The sequence below is a fragment of the Centroberyx gerrardi genome, chromosome 4 (assembly GCF_048128805.1).
Source record: "Centroberyx gerrardi isolate f3 chromosome 4, fCenGer3.hap1.cur.20231027, whole genome shotgun sequence".
Lineage (NCBI taxonomy): Eukaryota > Metazoa > Chordata > Actinopteri > Beryciformes > Berycidae > Centroberyx > Centroberyx gerrardi.
This window is the reverse complement of record NC_136000.1, coordinates 27,427,412-27,446,769: the sequence shown is the minus strand read 5'-3', so window position 1 is coordinate 27,446,769 and position 19,358 is coordinate 27,427,412. Positions and strand designations below refer to the sequence as shown.

Genomic DNA, 19,358 nt, shown 5'->3' with positions numbered 1-19,358 from the left:
TAAAAGAACTTTAAAATCAATTCTAAAGGACACTGGGAGCCAGTGCAATGCAGCTAAAACCGGAGTGATATGCTCTCGCTTCCTTGTTTTTGTTAAAAGTCTAGCTGCAGAGTTTTGGATAAGTTGAAGCCTCTCAATAGACTTTTTTGGGAGGCCGGTAAAAAGGGCGTTGCAGTAGTCCAGTCTACTTGTAACAAACGCGTGAGTTAGCTTTTCAGCATCTTTCTGGGTTAGGAAGGGCCGCACCTTGGCAATATTTCTAAGATGAAAGAATGCTGTTCTGGTCACCTTGTTTATATGGGAATTAAAACTTAGATCAGAATCTAAGATAACACCCAGGCTTGTTACTTCTGATTTGATCGAGGGATTCAGGTTCCCAAGTCTTGTGGAGAGTTCTTCTCTTTTGGCTTTGGGGCCGACCAAAAGTATTTCTGTCTTATCTTCATTCAGTTTTAAGAAATTTGTGTTCATCCAATCATTGATAGCCAATAGACAAGTAGTGAGGGAGCTTAAGGCATCTGCATGATTTGGCTCTACAGAAATGTATAGTTGTGTATCATCAGCATAGCTATGGAAATTGACATTATGTTCTCTGATAATATCACCTAATGGAAGCATGTATAGTGAGAAAAGCAGGGGACCAAGACAGCTTCCTTGTGCAACACCAGAAGTTAGATCATGTTTCTCTGATACATGATCTCCAAGACAGATGAAAAATTTCCTCCCTGTAATGTACGTTCTGAACCAGTTTAGGACACATTCAGAGAGACCAACCCAGTTCTCGAGACGATCTATGAGAATATTGTGGTCGATGGTGTCAAATGCTGCACTCAAGTCCAAAAGAACCAGAACTGAGACCCTGTTGGCATTAGTGCTAAGTCGCAAATCATTGACTATTTTGGTGAGAGCAGTTTCTGTGCTGTGGTTGACTCTGAAACCTGACTGAAACTTCTTCAGAATGTTGTTTTCATTTAAAAAGTTGTTAATTTGGTTAGAAACCACTTTTTCAAGTTCCTTACTTAAAAAAGGAAGGTTTGATATGGGCCTGTAGTTACTTAGGACCCCACAGTCCAAATGTGATTTCTTCAACAGCGGTTTCACAACAGCGGTTTTAAAGGCATCAGGAAAAACCCCAGTCTCAAGAGATGTATTAATGATTTTCAGAGCAGAGTTTGAAACACTATTGAAAACCCTCTTAAAAAATGTAGTGGGGACAAGGTCAAGAGAGCAGGTGGAAGATTTACTCTCTATTACAATCTTATTAAGTTCTGCAACAGAAATACTAGAAAATGCCCTCATGGATGTTTGACTTTTACAAGGTTGGTTATTGAAATTACCAGCACCTGAAGCGATACTAGCACTGATAGTTGTGATTTTGTTTTTAAAAAAGTTAGCAAATTCCTCACATTTTGCATCAGATGCTTGGCTTAAAATGTCAGAGACAGGGGCAGGATTCAGCAGTTGGTCAATGGTGGAAAACAGTATTCTAGGATCACTCCCGCTCTCTGTAATGATCTTTGAGAAATGGGCTTTTCTTGCATCACCATGGTAATATTTTGCCACTTAACCTCTTTTTGACCTTGAGTGGGGCCACTTTGTTCAGTGTATTACTCAGATTGTTATTGAAAGCATCAACCATTTCATGTACTGAGCAGTTCAGATGACATGAGTCCAGTTCTCTTACAAGCTCTGAGAACTCAAGTTCTGCTGTTGCATCTAGGAACCGCTTTTGAGCAACAATTTCTTTCATGTTCCTGGTTACAATCAAATGAGCATCAAAGAAGACACAGTAGTGGTCGGAAACAGAGACATTAGACACTGAAACATTGTCAATCATTAACCCTTTCATCACAACCAGGTCGAGTGTGTTACCATGTTGGTGTGTAGCCTCAGTGACATGTTGAGTTAGTTCTAAACTGTCCAGTAGGTTGATGAATTCCATAGCCTTCGAATCAGACATTATTTATGTGAATGTTTAGATCACCATTCAAAATTATTCTATCATATCTGGTGATAATAAGTGATGCCAATTCAGAGAATTCTGGGAGAAAAAAAGGTAGTTGCCTAGGTGGCCGATAGAGTGTTAAAATAAGTACTGGAGCTTCAGCCTTGAGGACAAAGGCCAGATATTCAAAAGACGAAAACTCTCCTAGGTCAACCTTTGTACAGTTAAACTGATCTGAGTAGATTGCGGCTATTCCACTAGCATTTAGTAAAGCTAATTTTGAAGTTTTGACAGAGCCTGAACCCGATTTTGAGTGATGAAGGACACATATCCAATTGTCAAGTTGTTTCACACTGCAGCATGGAGAGGGTACGTCTTGCTTATTCTACTGCTAGTCAAAACAGGAATGGGGAAAGTTACAGGCACTGACGTAAAAAGTCTTGGTGGTGGTTGTGATCCAGCAATACGTGTATTGGGTCCCAGCTTGATATGGGAAATTTCATGAGTACCAGCTACACTGTAGCAGGGACCCCAAGGCCATCAGTTGTAGCGACTGTCACGCTCTTCATGTCAACGTGACTTCTGAGATTTGATTCTGAGGATCAGATTTGATGAGATCACAAGACTGTGGCTGTATTGATTTAAATCTCTGTCTGCGTTACCGTTTCCTCCAACGCTTTACATTGCCATTATCAGTATGACGCCAGACTTCCGTATCTGATTTTGAAGAACCAATTGCAACGTGAGCAAAATCCATTTTTGCGTGGCCAGACGTGTCACTAAATGCAAGTCTCGAGTGTATCTGTAGCCTTAAGTAGATCTGGGTTAAACTGAACTACACAGACTGTGGCACTGTGGTTGGACTCACGTGTGCGATGTCGTCCAGACAGCTGAAGATGTACTTTCTGGCCTCTTTGGATTTGAGCCCCGTCTCCTTCTCATGCTCCTCCGTCGACTGGAAAGAGAATAAAAATATTAAGAGAGAGAGAATCTGCTGTGTGTAGTATGGGAATAGTCATGTTTAAATGATGAGGGATGAATATACACAGGCACAGGAAGAAAATCTATGTGTGTTTGCATGCAAATTTGTGTGTCCACTAGCGTTTCACAACTGGATTTTTGCCGATTTAATTCCTTGATGTTTAGGAATTGAAAATGTAACTTAGTTCAAAACACTCAGATGGGGAAGCACATGCAGAGACAAGAACTATGCTCAAGTTGATTTAAAGTGTATTTAGAGCCAGTACAGAAGATAGCCTAAACACAGCCGACATTTCCCAGAGCTTTCCTCAGGATGTGCTGGTTTTGTTCCATTTGAGCGTCTGGTGTTTCCTCTTGGGAATGCACCGCCACCTCATACTGGTTCAGTTTTTTTGACTGCAAGGACTTACACTAGAATTTTAAATTGTAAAAAAAGCCCCGCTAGGTTTCAGTTCAAGTCATCATGCCTTCACTGCAGACACTGTCTGTGTGTGACAGACTAATACAATACATCAGGTATTGTTGATGACAATTGGTTGGAAGGAGGATGTACACTATCTTGTGTGCACAGGCCTATAACATGCGTGTGTGTATAATGTGTAGGAGTATCTATGTGTCTGTGAATGTTGATCCAATTTGTGTGCAGGTACTTTTAGTCTCCAGGAGGCGTAGGGAGAGTCCGACTCTTTACAGAAGAAGCGAGACGTCTTGGTCCCCTTGCCGAGCAGCTGCTCACCAGGCTGGCCCTGAGTCTGAGAGATGTACCGGATCTGAGCAGAGAGGGGGATACATGTGGAGAGATGGAGGGATGAGGAGACAGGAGACAGAGAGAGGGAAAAGGAGAGGTGAAGGTGAAAAGGGAATGTAATGGTCGGGGAAGGAAGGAGGCAGACAGAGGGACGGGGGAAAGAGATAACAAGGGGAAAGAGGTCAAAGAAGAGAAGGAGAACATAGGTGGAGAGGCGTGGAGGAAAGAGGGAGAGGTGGGGAGAGAAAAGAGGGACAAGGGTTATATAAGTATTCAATACAACACTTAGCTAGAAATAAGATAACAGAGTTTAATTCACTTTACCCAATTGCTGAAAATATAGCATGAGTTCAGATAAACACTAACCATGGATACTCTTTATGCCTTTATATTACGTCAGCAGCTAATTAGTGTGTCATAACATCCTTATGGGAGACAAGACAATATACAGTCAAGGTAAAATGAGCATTCCAAACTAGTGCTCGACTGATATGGGTTTTTGAAGGCCGAATTTGACCATTTTCATGCCAAAAAGACAGTAGAAAAGCCTTTAGACCATCATAGGATACTAAAACTGTATTGAAAACTTTCAGCAGGGTGGCTCACTGCACTTATTCAATGGTAGGGGGCGACATGGACCAAACCACTGCGTGAGACATCTTTTGAAAGAGAACATGAGGCAGGCACATTAGCTCCAACACGTGAACTTGTGTTACACTCTGCTGGACAGAATCCAAGTGACAGTCAGTCTGTAAGTCGCATGGTTATCTATTACAATGCGCTACATCTCTGCACTTCAACCTTTAGCGCTCTGCCAAGCCTGCATAGTGAAAGCTCTTGACTGGCACAAGGCAGATGCAGCCTAGAGATCACACACACACACACTGTGGTACAACACTGATCTGAACAGGATATTAGTAGTCAAACATTTTGTGAACAAAGAGTATTAAATTGCCAATGAAGACACTGTGGACAAGTACTTTTGATTATCAATCCTTATCTATCCATGCCTGCAAAAAGTTAAAGAGATAGTTAATGGGGTTAAAGGGATAGTTCATCTTTTTAAGAAGCCTATTACCAATTTACTATGAACTGGAGTCTTTTCAGTGCATTCAAAAAGCACCATTTCTTTTATTTTGAGAAAGTGGAGTCAGAAGTTGTTAGCATTTGTTAGCAAAGCTAGTTCAAGTCAATAGAGCTAAAATATACACACACATACACTGTACTCAAAACTGTTTCCTAACATTTGACAGCATAGTTTTCAGTCACACCCACTTCCACTGAAATTGCTCACAAACTGAAGATTTGCAAATAACCTGAAGAGATTTCTTAACACTACATTACTTTTAAAATTCAGTCCCTACTAAATGTGGAAGGAGCCACAGCAATTACAGTCACTCTAATTGTCTTATGTGAACTCTGACGTAAAATCTCATGACCAGAAACTGAGCCAAACCACTGAAAAAGCTTTGTAAAATGTACCAATGTATGGGCATAGATGGAGAAAAGCCACAGAACTTGAATGGATTCAATTCAAATTCTATGGGTAAAGCAGGATGGAAGAGTGTGCATAAAATGATTTGGATAAAATATGTAATTCATTGTAGTCATGGATTTTTACCATCAGTTCACATGAAACATAACTCATGCATATGTTGACAACGATCTGGCTTGCAGAACTCCCTCTCTGAGAGAAACTGATACCTAGTGGGCTGGGCATATTATAGCGCGCTAGCTGGTTAGCATATACCTGACAGTCAAATCACAGCATGGCTTCCAGAGGAAGCTGCGGCTTCCCTTTCCCAGCCAACATGCCATGGTGTGGTCGGCTTCCACACAGTTTCACAGCTGAACAAGACCCAACCGGCTCTCATGATTAACACATCCATAATTGTGACGACCCTCCCACTCTCCTGGCTCTGCATCTTGCAGGAGCCTGGTGGGTGGAGTCATCATCGAGGCTGATGGAGTGCACCTGGGCCCGGTGTACTCCTTGGGCTTTAAAAGCCGGGTGACCATCAGTGTCGCTCTCCCTCCTCACCTATGCACACCATTTGTTCTGTTCTTTTGGTTTGATGTAGTTTGTTTACCCCTTAGTTTTAGTTAATGAGTCATTGTTTTAACTTTTACTTTGTCGTATGGCTCCCTCATTGTTGCTTCCTTGAGCCGGGTTGTAACAATAATGTCAGAAAGAGGCAGATCCACCCTTTGCCTCACACTCACAACGGTGTGGGCGTCAACTATCATCGCGTAGATTCGTGTTGAGTGTCGAAGATGATTGAGTGTAAAAAATACCTATTGCTTAAGGTTTCTGACGTGGCCCTGATGTAAAATTCCACAAACTTTCCATACCTAAGTCAAGGTGCTTCCATGACCTACAAAATAAATTCTGAACTGTTAATTTGTTTGTTTTGGTTTGTTTTTCAGCACAGAAAATTCTTAAGAGGTAAATGGTCTGGCATATAAATTAATTCTGGTATATTCTAGTGACCCATTTCTAAAAATCCTCGATATTGCCTGACTTCCCTGTGAATTTATCAAATTCTCTGACTTGCCCTGTCTGGCATACACCTCTCTAATTTCCATGGTATTCCAGAAATTCCATGACCAGTGGGAACCCTGTATTGATGCGTTTTATAACACGTGTACGTGTGTGTGTGTGTGTGTGCGCGCGCTCATGTGTCTACAGCACTGAACAAACACACTGAGTGGCCAGAGGGCACTGGACTGAGAACCTGCTGATGGTGCACTGCACGCTCACCACAGTGTGTGTATATGTGTGTGTGTGTGTGTGTGCACACGTGCACATGTCTACCATCGGGCTTATGTTTATAAATACATTTTGCTGTGCAGAGTGGAACTGCAGTGAGCCTTGGCATGGTGCGGCATGCTTTCGGGGGCTCAATGTGCGTGTGTGTGTGTGTGCGTGCGTGTGTGTATGTCCCTCCCCTGGCATGGCCCAGGGGTACATCAAAGCTGTCAGTGGTCAGCTAAGCACTATCGACCGCCACCTAGGCTCTGACTGATGATTGTTCAAAACCGCTAGCTATTGCTGGAGGCAAAGGTGACACCGCCCCAAAAAACTAACAACACAGGCACATGCACACACACATAAAATACGGTCTCATCAAACAAGCCATAAATTCTGTTAACAGAAATGAATGTACAAGAATGGTAGGTACACACTGACACTTGCTATGGCAGTAAAAAGCCAGTTTAAAACATCTTGTTTGGCAAAGAAGGCTGAATGGAGTTGTGGAAAACTTGCTTGACTTCTAGACGCCCCTAAAGGTCTGCTGATCAAAATATCAGTTGTTCCCACATGACAAATGTCAGTAAAATGTCAAGTGTCAGAGTAGTTCTTCTTCCAATTTCCTTATTTCAATAACTGTAAAAACGATGCACTTGATTCAGCTCTTCTCAGAGTCGCCTAGAACCATAAGACAGGGGAAATCTTGTGCTTGTCTGTGAATGCGGTGTGGGTCTTTTCCCATGCTCCCTCTCCCTCGCCGGGGGACTCCGTTCAGAGTCCCAGTTGTGTCGTTTAGACCACACTCTCCTGTGGGAAAATAATCACACATCGCCAGGAACAATTTCCTGTTTCACTCCGGCTCAGATTAGCCTTAGGTGGATTTCATGCTGGATTTGTTGGACTTCAGTCATACAGTGTTGAGAGGGAGAGCGCCCAGGGAGCAACAACAAATAAAGGTTTAACTATATAATGAACTTACTGTTGGGTTGCTGCTATTGGGAAAGCAGAGACTTACGTATTAAAAGCATTAAAAACATTTGTTTTGTAATCTTTTAAAGATTGTAAGTTTCTTTTACTCTTTTGTCTTCAATCTGTTTTTTGGTCTCCCTTCCCTCCCTTGGTGTGTGTGTGTGAGATACAGCGGCCTCTAGTTCTTCTTGTAGCTCTGTGTGGTGGGTTACCTGGTCGTACTCCAGCGCTCCGGGGTAGAGGGGCCAGCCCAGGAAAAGCTCAGCTATCACACAGCCCAGTGACCACATGTCTATGGCCTCGCAGAATGGCAGGCCCAAAATAATCTCTGGAGCCCTGCGCAGAGAAAGAGAGGAGAGAGAGAGACAGAGGTTAGTTCTGGGAGCCGTTCAAGACGTATAATCAAAAAGCAGTCACGCAGCCCAGGGACAACGTGTCTACGGCTTCACAGAACGGCAGGGCCAGGATCTCTGCAGCTTTGGGCGGATGGATTGCGCTCGAAAGACAGAGAGAGACAAATAGCTGGTTAACCAAGAGGTGGGCTAGTGCAAACCACATCGAAACCTTTGCACAACGAATGAGCTCTTAAGAATGGAAGGGGACACGGTGGACGCCACCATATGAGAGTCACATTAGGACTTAAGTTGGCCTCTTGAAGTAACTACTTGGATGCATTCCCCAACTCTGAGCTTGTAAAGAATGCCATACATTTTCACTTATCGACTTAAGGGTAAAGGTTTCAAGCTTTATCTTCCTATATTCCTCTATTGCACTACTTAATTACGTTTGATTTGAAGGATATTATGCTGCAAAATTAAGTGAAGATTCATTAAGATTGTCACGATGGATGGCGCCAGATTGTCTAATGAAATTATGGTCTCATCAACAAACGGTTCCCCCCCCCCCAAATTGCAATCATGACTGATTACTCAAGGATCTCAGATTTAACATTACACACATATGACGTGCAGCGGTATCGTTGTGTGGGGTAACGCAACAGAGAACTAGCCCTCCTCCAATAAATGGACTTTGCTGCTTACGCAATCCTAATGGGACTAGTAATCTAGCAGCATTAGTGTGCGCCATCATTTAAAAACAATGGGCTATTAAACCTGGACACAGCGCTGTGGGGCTAAGCAACAGTGCTGCAAATAGTAACCACTGCTGTGACGACCACAGGGGAAATAACTGTTGCCAAGCAACAACCGGACGCAAGACCATAATGTGACTGCATTACAGGGTGATGAACCAGGCCATTGCTCATCATCATTCTATGCATTCTACATGTGTGTGTGTGTGTGTGTGTGTGTATGTGTATCTATGCGTGTGTGCACACAAATGCACATGACAAATCCATCACTACATGAGTACAACCCATGCTTTCTGTCCTCTTTGGGCTGGAGGAGGAAATTACAATTTGCCATTTCCTGTTGCTACTCAAAGAGAAGGAAGTTGAGTTATGTAATGCTGAAAAGAGCGCTGCGGGAGACCAGGTTTAACATCTAGTTCAGGATCAGAGAACAATTCTGCAAAGCAGAGACTGAGACGCTGATTCAGACTGTTTCCCTAGTTCTTAGAGAGACTCAAGTAGCACCATCACAAATAGGAGGATGCTGAAAATGAAGTCTTCAGCAAGGAAAAGGGACAATTAAAATACATTCAAACACCTTATGGTAGGAAAAGATGCAGAATAGGATTATATTTCATATTATCATTTAGTTGAGCAGAGAAAACATAACTAGTTGGACCATCTAACTGTTTAAAAGGCAGGGAAAATGCTGACAACACCCAAGCGTTAATCATTACAACATTAGGCTGAACTACACATTCAGTCGTCAGTACTAAAAAGTTGCTTTTGTTCACAACCTTTCACTTCTGCTTCACACACACTGCACAGACTAAAGATTAAGCTAACTAAAGCTCAAATTATCACTCAAGATTACCCAAACCTCAACCTAAATACTCTGCTGCTAGAAAGAAGGAAGAGAGATAGGGAGGAATTGGTACAAACTGTACTTTTGTATCACGTCTGTGGTTTGTGGTGTTAAATGTTTATGGCACAGACGAGAACTGAGATGGAAAAAAACAGTTTCACACCAAGACTTGACCAGCTTAATTAAGGCCATTGTTTTTATAAGACTGGGCTGGTCCCCACATCATCATAATTTTGCTAAAGATTTTTCCAAAAAAGTCTGTGCACTGTGTGGTAAACTGAAACAAATATAGCCTAGTGTGTAAGCAGCTGAAGACAGGGGAAATCCTGTTACATGGAGCTGCACAACAGCTTGCAAAACAAGTTTCAGTTTGCGAAAAAAAGGTTTGGAAAGCACTGGTTTGGGTTACATCCCATATCTTACAAACTGACTCAAAGTTAATGAAATGAATGCAAGTTGAGCCTCTGAAATCTTACAAAAAAAAAACAAAAAAAACAACAACAGATGTATCACATCACTGCAGATTATCCCTAACATTAATTATTAGAGTGCTTTGACTTCATACTGATATTAGCATAGGCCAATTCCTTGAAGAGATGAGTGTGACTGCAGGGGAGGACAAATATTCTCTGCAGACTTCACAAACACAGGCTCGGGGCCACGCTAGCCTTTATTGGCCTATGGCAAAAATAAACAAACATGCACACGCATACAGTCCGGGGACACAGGATTAAAGGGGACTCTCAAAAATAAACCTAAAGAGCGGTGTGTGTTGTTGCTCCCAGCTATACTGCCAGAGTCATAAAAGCTGCAGCAATGGCCCCACCTTTCCAGAAACAGCCCATCACATAACACACACACGTAACACACACACACAGGTCTTTGGTGGCCAGACCAGTTTCTAGAATTAAACTAACTATTCACACTAGAGAGCAGCAGCAGCCACAGGACAAACCCTGCAGATAGTACGGCAACACACTGCTGCTGTGTTAACAGATAGGAAATATGACTTTGGATATACACACTTCAGGTGTTTGTGTGTGTCTGTGTCTGTGTCTGTGTGTGTGTGTGTGTGTGTGTGTGTGTGTGTGTGTGTGTGTGTGTGTGTACCTGAGAGACGTTCAACATGATGACATTAGACTCGGTGCTGGGTATGTAAACCCAGTGCTTTAACACCTGTAGTCAAATCTGATCCGCGATGATCACATATCAAACACAACACACTGCATTACCAAGGCTTAATGCGTGGAACAGCAGATCAGATTCCCAGCACCAGCTTAGAGTGTGTGTGTGTGTGTACAGCAACCAGGACAATACAGATTGTAAAACAAGGATCTTTAATCCTCCAAAAAGACACCGCTACAACACTAAGCAAAGTTCAGAGGATACAAGGGTGTGTCATTGCCTTTTGTAATTTTTTCAAAAATGCTCGCATAAAAATGTGCTCTTTGAAGCCAAGGGCAGAGTCTGTTCTTGGGAAAGGAAGCCAAGGCAAATTAAAAAGCTTCAATTTTTATGGGTGCTCTTTAAGATTGCTCGTCTGATGACTTCTGGGAGGAAAAAAAGGATTTGTATGACTAAGACAATTGGCCTGCAAAGTACCTCCATGCAAAGGACTGCTGTGATCCAGGAAAAATGGGTGGAGGACTTGGAGACATGGCAGGAACCAAGCTTAAAAAAAAAAAAGCATGAACCCAGAATAAGGAACAACAGATCGAGGATTGCTGGATAGGTCACAAGACCACAGCGAATTCCACTATGAGTGGAAGGGAAAATTCACCACCCTACAGAATTAGTCTTGTTCCCCGGCTGTTCACCATCAGGCCAGAAACTAAACAATCCACATTCTAATCTTTCATGTCATTAAGAGGTAGGAGAGGGAGCAGTTCTGCTGACTAAGGATGAAAGGCCGACTTTTGGATGATCTGACTAATTTTCAGGTTCACAACTGTCTGTCTAAATCAACTTTGTCCAATAAAAAATTGCAGCCTCTTGCAATACGGAAATTGCAGTAGTCAATATTGTGATTTTGATTGTTTCTCGATTAACTGTGCAGCCCAGAACCTCTGCCTCTAATTACTTGGCAATGCAAAAGCTCCAGTGCCTCTTGACAGCATCACAAATTAGTCTTTTTATTCCGTCACGGCACGTGGAATAAACAGACACGAGGAATAACATGAAAATTAGGGGTAGATTACTTTAAAAGCTGTTCCTACACCAGTACTCGCATTGTAGGAAGATTACTGGCCCTGAAAAGGATCTTTATATTCAAGAGCAGAAAAGGAGAGAAGGAAAGCAAGGGCTTAACAAAGTGCAATATGACAAAGGGATGAACAGTAAAAATACTAAACACAAAATGTCACATCTGTAGTTAACATAGTCAACCTAAAATTATTTTCCACAACCCATTGTTTAATATAGAAATATTAAATGCTGATCAGACAGAAAGACGTGGAGAGGGCAGAGGAAAAGGGGGGTGGAAGATGGTGTTGCCTTAAGAGAGTCATTGATTAAACTGTGGCTCTGGATAACATTACGAGTATCATTTAGTCTGTGGGACACACGCACAAACACGTCAGGAGAGGCAGTGATATTTATTTAAGAAAAAAAGAACTTCACAAAGGCTACGCAGGAAACAAACCTTAGACACACACTAATTATACAAGTTCACGTGTATAAATAAGGACCGCATGTGAGGAATGGGGAAGCTAGCAGCACATGTAGGCTATACGCACACACACACACGGCCAACTGTGTGTGAGCATGTGTTATTCATGAAGTATGCGAGCCCTAGAAGTAGATATGGGCTCCCCGGTCAGACAAGGCATCCCTACTGACCATCAGACCAGGGCCAGATTTCAGCCTGCCGTGTTACCGGTATAAACCCCCTCAGGGCTAGAGGGGGTTTATATCTGTCTTTTATCTAAAGACAACATTCATCCACACACATCAGCTGCATTTCTTCTCTCTTGCTTTATTTCTCCCCACCAATTTAAGCCAAATCAATAAGAGTCACCTGTTGTGCCAAAATCACCCCGCTTCTAGCCTTGTGTTCATTTTCTTGACACTGGAGCTAAGTGGACTTGCATGTTGAGTGCTGAGATCATCTGAGATCTGCTCAGGATTTGACTGTCCTGTCGCCTATAAAGAGAACCTGGCGAAGAAATCTCACATATCCAAATCAAATATTTAACCAAATGTGCACAATGTGTACTAGTGCTAGGCGACCTAGTGCCACTGTAAAACAACACCTCTGTGACAGAGTAATCACACCTGGATGAAGGGAGCCTAGAGCAACCTGCCCAAATCTGAAAGCATGCTAAGACGATAGCCCTCTTTCCTTTCACCTGATCTGCTTAGCTGAATTATTCACGTAGCCCAGTGCTCCATTTTCACTGTGGGAGGTGGTTTTACGTCACCGGCCCCCGCAGGACATAACAGTCACCTCACCAAGGCCTGCTGTGTCATGGCTACCATGGCAACAATGCATTAGAGCATGACGAGCATTGAATAGCTTCTGCCAGAGCCTTCTATCTACAAGAGTTACACCTATGAAATCAGCAAAGCTCAATCGTCCCCACTGCCTCCTGATAATATGCTTAATATAAGCACGGCAAAAAAAATAGACTACTATTCCAGTTGCTAAGCAGAGTTTTGGCCAATACTGCCTAACAAGAAATTGAAGTTAAAGAAGTGACAACTGGATGGCTGGAGGCCAAGAAAACATCCTGGCCTCTCTATGGCAAAACTCTGAGATATAGGGCTCTGGATTCTGTTTACTTTGCTGTGGACAAAGTCTAATAAGGTCCATCTATGGCCAATGACAGACTGGTGTACAGTTTGGATGAATGACCAAAACTGTACACCATTTCATCAATAATTAAAATGAATAATGTAGCTTAATCGACGCAAGAATTGGAATATCAGAAATGCCCTTTTTACTCTAACCACCAATTAAGTGTTTTTTTTCTGACCAGCTGAGAGACATTTTCAAATATCCAACACATTTTGAATCTTTAGTTTACATAAGACTTTTGGATAAGTTCCATTGGTGTCTGTTTGCTAATGGTTGATGAATGCACCAGCCTCATTTTTTTGCCCCTGAAGGCTGTCCTGTGGTCTTTGTGTCTTTAAACCCTCAGCTTTGCATCAAACCCTCACCGCTGGCAAAGTCCCTACCTAGGCCTCTGGAAAAGACAGGGAAAACCCTGGAGCTGGAGAAAGCCAGCTCCTACCCACTGTGGTGAAGCCAGCATAGCTTAATAGCTTCACTATGGTAACAATACAGTACACGCGTTATGCAATACCAGCATTGGACATGAGGAGACACAGAGTTCCCTACAAACCAGTCTGCTGATAACCTGCTACGCAAACACACGGACACTCCAGGAGCAAACACACACACACACACACACACACACACACTGCTCTGGGGCTCAGATATTACATAATCACGTAGATAAGAAAAAAGACATACCATAAAAAGTGCACATCTCCCTGCGTATACAGGCATTTGCCTATGCAAGCTGGCATACAGGCCTACGTATGTGCAGTGAAGAATGTAAAATGTGCTACCAGCTACCTGGTTCATGGGCAAACCAACTCCTACATACACATACACACACACACACACACACACGATAACACAGGTAGGAAGAGTGGCAGACAAAAAGGAAAAGAGGAGAAGTGGACAGGAGGCATGTGGGTGTGTGCTGGTCTACCTTTTTAAACTCAAGCCCTGTTTCACTTTCAAAGAGTTACTGTGCTTGTACTGTTTGTAGGACTGTTCAACCCAAAGGCACACTTCACTTCAGAAAAACAAAAGTAAGAGGCAAACAAAATGATTGGCTGAAAATGCTGCGCATTGTCCATACGATGGCCAGCAACCACTATGAGCAAAACGTGGCCAAAATTGCATTAACTTGGCAGGAACACTTTGAAATAATAAAAAAATTACATAAAAACAAACTCACTGCCCTTGCCGCAATTTCACAGAAGCCCTTTGTAATACTAGCGTTACTGAACTGAGCGAGTGTGAAGCAAGTTGAGGTACATTCTGTAATATATGTGAAATATCCAGCTTTGGCAGCTGCTGCATGGACAGGGGCACACACATATGAGCATACACGAACACACAGGAATGTCTGAATGTTTTTTTCCTGGATCTAAATGTGGGTTTTTACATACCACATTCTTCCCTTCCGTGTCCTGACTGACCTCCCTGCTCCTCAGTGCTCGCCCATTCTATCTGCGCTATGATCTCAGCATGGCCCCGACACCACTCGAAGACAAAACACACACGAGCGTGTGCACACGCACACAGACACACACTCGCACACACTTAACCAGGTCAACTGCAGAGCAGAGCCTTTATGTTATGCAACGACTATGGCTCACCATTTCCCATGCTTGTCTCTCTGAGAGGGAGGCCTAGAAAGCAGCTCACGCTCATCACAGCCTGTACTCAGACTAACACTGGCATTTTGGGGGATTGGGGGAGCCCAACTCTCCATTTTACATTTTGATCTATAGGCTGTATTGCACTTTGCTGAGCTTCAGGGCAGGAAGCTCAAACCTCTGTGCCTAATTACTACACCATTGGCAGAAATTAGAGCTTAAAACACAATGTGTCACTCTCCTGACAAGGAAATAAAGGCAGGAGTACTGACGGTGGTAAGGTGGGTGTGTGTGCATTGCGTTGGCTGTAGACATACCTATTATCTCAACAGCAGCTATCACTGATTGCACAATGTTTGAGGAGTTGCAATAATTTAACAGATTGTATCAACCTACTTGCTGAAACTCGCTGCAAAGACTGTCGGGGAATGAAATTGCCAACTTGCTATTCTGTTGTAAAAAAAAAAAATGGAAATACTTTGCCTTGGAAATAACCTCCAAAAGCAGCACCTCTAACAAGCTTGGATGTCAATCCAACGTGCCACCCCACCGAATGCAGAATGAGTCATCAAGAATTTACAGTATGTTTAGAGAGAGTGAGAGTAAAGAAATGATTTTGATTCTGTCCAAATTTCTACTTTGTTTCATTTGCAATTCTGTTTCTTTTTTATTCACAGCACTTCTGCTTCACAACCTAATAATGTCCTTTCACATGACACTGAAGTCTTGAATCCAGGCCCACACTATTGACTGTGGTTCATGAGCACATTCCCCTTCAGTCTAAACTACGAGCCACGCCAAGTATTGTAGACGCTGTTCCTCATATAAACATCTCAGTTCCTCTGCACAGCGTTATGCAAGAGCAGCAGAGTTAGGGCGTGACGCTCAGAACATGGATAACACACACGTGAATGCAAAAATGCATACATGTGTGAGGGAGGGAGGGAGGGGGACAAAGAGAAAGACAGCAGGCGAGGGAGACAGAAAAAAAAAGGTGTAAGACAGAAACAGAGAGAGGGAGACAAAAAGAGTCTCAGCATGCCATGCAGCTCCCAGTGACAGTCTGCAGGTTATTACAGAGCCCACTGTTCACATTACATAAGTACAGAAAAGCCTCAATACATAAAGCTGAGGCAAGACTGTGCTAAGCTCTGTGGGAAACACACACATACACAACTATTACCCATGGGACTAAGTCAAGTAGCTGTGTTGGCATATCATGACATATCTGAATGCTATCGAGTGACATTTCTAATCTTCCTAAAAACATTCAACACATTTCTGAACATCATGTAGTCTCAGGGGTTTAAGCTTGTATCCACCCATTTGAGACAGGGCTAAGTTTTTTCTGGTGTGTGTGACTTGTGGTTTTCCTCTTCTTTCTCTCATTACAACCTGTTTGGTTTTCAACATTATGCATTAGGCTACATTTCAGTTTCCCCTGTGGAATGTCACCAATGCGTCAGTGTTATAATGCGACTTGGTACATATGCATTCCGCTTTCTCTTTGGTGGGTGGGTTCTGTGACACATGCTCTCAAAATATGGTAAAGGAATCCAACTTAACCAGTGTTTCCTTTGTATTCATTTGACTACTGTAGCCGCCCCAACAGCTTAACTGCAAGCCCAAACAGAAATATAACGCAAATTCATTCTTACTGCTCAGCCTGAGCAAAAAACAACAATTACAAATGTATTTACAGCTAAAATAAGAAAGATCCAAAAATGAGCCATTCTGAAACTGCAACACATACTGGACTGGATCCTGAGAAGCAAACCGGAGTCTCAGAACCAAAACTACAGGAAACACTGTGCTTAACCCTGGATGTTGCTGCAAACAAAAACATTTGATGTTTTCTTTCAAAGGGACAGCCAACTAAAATATAGCAATTTCTCATTACAATGGCAATTTTCGTCATCCTGGGTTGTGAAAAACATCACTAAACTTTTCTCACAGCATCATTTCTGTGCCAAGACAAGCCTGTCGGTTGAATTTGCCTGATACCAGCGACCGTTTTTTGTGTGGCAGGATTAAAAAATTACTTTGATAAGTAAAGATTTTGTTTGTCAATTCCTTTAAATTATCCAGAGATTAGACTGCAAGCGGGTGTCCTCACTCACCTGTAGTATCTGGACTGCAGGTAGGTGGAGCAGACGGCCTTGGAGACGTGGCTGGCTGAGCCGAAGTCGATGACCTTGACCCTGTAGGGCTGTCTGGACGGGTCCACCAGCATGATGTTCTCGGGCTTCAGGTCGGCATGGATCAAACCCAGAGACTTCAGCTTCTTCAAGGCTGTGGCCACCTGTAGAATTTCACATAAATACATACAGTTTATCAGTAAGTGTAGTATTATATATATCTGGATATTGTGGGCCTGCCGCTATGACATGTCTAAAATGAATGCAATCTTTTGGAGCCTCTTTGCCCAATTGCTAGCTTTGTTTTGTGTTCATTTTCTTCCCAAAAACTCACAAATAGTGTTGGGTTGCAAAGCTATTAAAGCAATGAATAATTGACAGTGCGGCACAAGCTGTTGAAAGTGACCATACAAGTCAGATGTGATTTCTTGCCTGAGGCTGACTGGCCCTAGTGAGCAGTGGACGGAAATTATTCTGTCTGGTTTGTGTCCATGAGTATGTGTGTGTGCATGAGTGCTTCATTGGTGTATGCTTGCATGAGAGTTCATGTCACCTGCTGCAGAATAGGCCTGATGATTTTGAGCGGCAGTGGGCTGAACTTGTTCTGTTTGAGGAAGTCGTAGAGGTTTTGCTCCAGCATCTCAAACACCAGGCAGGTGTGGCTGCGGTGCTGGAAGCACTCCAGAGCCCGCACCACGTTGTGCTCATCGGCATTCTCACCGCTCAGACGAGCCAGGATACCCACCTGGGGGGGGGGGCGGGGGGCGAGGAGAGCAAGCAACACAGGGTCAGCTCTGAGCATCAAGTGCAATGAAGAAGACCAAACTAACTAATAACTAACTAACTATTAACTGATAAGCTTCTATGTAAACTGGGAGGAGGAAAGGAAAACAATACTGCGGTTAAGGCCTATTGACCTATGCTGGTTTATTTCCACATTAATGCAATTGAAGCAGTAAAAATACCAGCAATTACCGACTAAACTGGCGAGTGAAATAATTGTAATGAGTTAAAAATGAAAACAGAAGTTTGGTAGTTAAATGGATCACAGCCTCAAAAACATTCCCCACAGAAAATCATGACAATAAAAACACATGGATAAGTTTGGTAGTGAAATGGATCACAGCCTCCACAAAAAACACAGAAAATCCTAAACAAAGAGTGACAATCTAGAGGACAGAAAATGATACATTTACTGTAGATTCTATGCAGACATGACACAGGCGTATTGGATGGATAAACGGGAAAAGAGGACAAACAAAGAAATGAAGACATTTCCAAATCAAATTAGAATTTCATACAGTCAGCTCCACCCAAAGACAAAACACATGTAGCATTCCTCTCCTCCTGAACTCTGCCATCACACACAAACAAACACACAACACAGCTCCTCACCTCAATCTGTCCCTGGCGTGCATAGGATGGGTGGTTCTTCAGTATTTTGACAGCCACCACCTCGCTGGTTCCCCTCTTCCAGCACTTCACCACCTGACCGAAGGTGCCGCGGCCGAGGAACTCCAAGACCTCGTAGCTGTTCTTCATGGAGCACAGAACCTCGTGCTGAACTAACTGATAGTCGCCGTCTGCCGACCCCGTTCTGGTCACCGTAGTTCCCGCCACCGCCTCGGTACTGGCGTTGGGCCCTGTTTCGGTCCCGGCCGCCCCGGTTCCGATGCCCGCTGCCGCCTCGGTCCCCTTGTGTTGGGCGGGCGGCGCTCCTCCTCCCCCGACTCTGACAGTGTCCGCATTGTTCCTGGCGCCGGTTTGCAACATGGCCACAGGGGGAGGAAGTGGAGGTAGCGTAGACACGTCCTCCACTATCTGCATGGCTCCCACACAGCTGTTCTCCCGCAGTCGTTCTCCACCTTCACCTGTCCTCTGTTCGCATCTCGGGGCGGCACCTGTGTCTAGGACGTTAACGTCTCCGGCTCTCTCCGGTACTCTTCTGTTTCTCTGCTGTCCCTCCTCGGCTCTGATACAGGCCCTCCTCGGCAGCCTGCAGTCCAAGCCTCCTCTTCCACCGGCTGGAGTTCCACCGCTGTCCCCGCGAAGCCTCACCTCCTGTGGGCCTCGGTTCTGGCAGAGAGGAGCCTGACCCTGGATCTCAGCTGGACCTTCTAGTCTCGCCCAGCTCCGCTCTCTATGTAACCCCGTTGTCCACGATGCCCACTCCTCCCCTTCTTCCAGCTGTATTCCCCTGCGCGGTCTTGTTGAATCGGCCCCGGCTGAGGATGGGATGACGTTGTTGGGATAGGCGATACCGTAGTTGACTCCGATCACGTAGGTCTTGGGTGGCGGCCGGTGCTGAAAGGCTTTGCTGGTGTTGTTGCTGCGGTGGTGCTCGCCGGTGTGTTTGCTGGTACCACTGCTAGTTCCTAAGGCACTTGTTTGAGCTGGGTGCAGGTGTGATGGGTAGACCAAGACTTGTGAGGCCATACCTACGGGAAGGAAAGAGAAAAAACAAGCTACAGCTTTTAGCAAAGCCTTTGACCTA

At 43.7% G+C, this 19,358-nt stretch overlaps 1 protein-coding gene across 2 annotated transcripts in view; it reads right to left on the bottom strand.

Moving 5' to 3' along the window:
* Positions 1 to 19,358, bottom strand: part of LOC139923949 (homeodomain-interacting protein kinase 3-like) — a 37,925-nt gene that overhangs the window by 15,688 nt on the left and 2,879 nt on the right. For both annotated transcript variants that reach the window (XM_078282902.1, XM_071914859.2), the window contains exons 2-7: positions 18,260 to 19,302; positions 17,418 to 17,609; positions 16,847 to 17,028; positions 7,608 to 7,731; positions 3,577 to 3,696; positions 2,814 to 2,900 (exon numbers count right to left, since the gene is read on the bottom strand). In XM_078282902.1, the coding sequence (XP_078139028.1) occupies positions 2,814 to 2,900; positions 3,577 to 3,696; positions 7,608 to 7,731; positions 16,847 to 17,028; positions 17,418 to 17,609; positions 18,260 to 19,300 (1,746 nt within the window). In that variant the 5' untranslated portion in view covers positions 19,301 to 19,302. The remainder of the gene's footprint in view (positions 1 to 2,813; positions 2,901 to 3,576; positions 3,697 to 7,607; positions 7,732 to 16,846; positions 17,029 to 17,417; positions 17,610 to 18,259; positions 19,303 to 19,358) is intronic.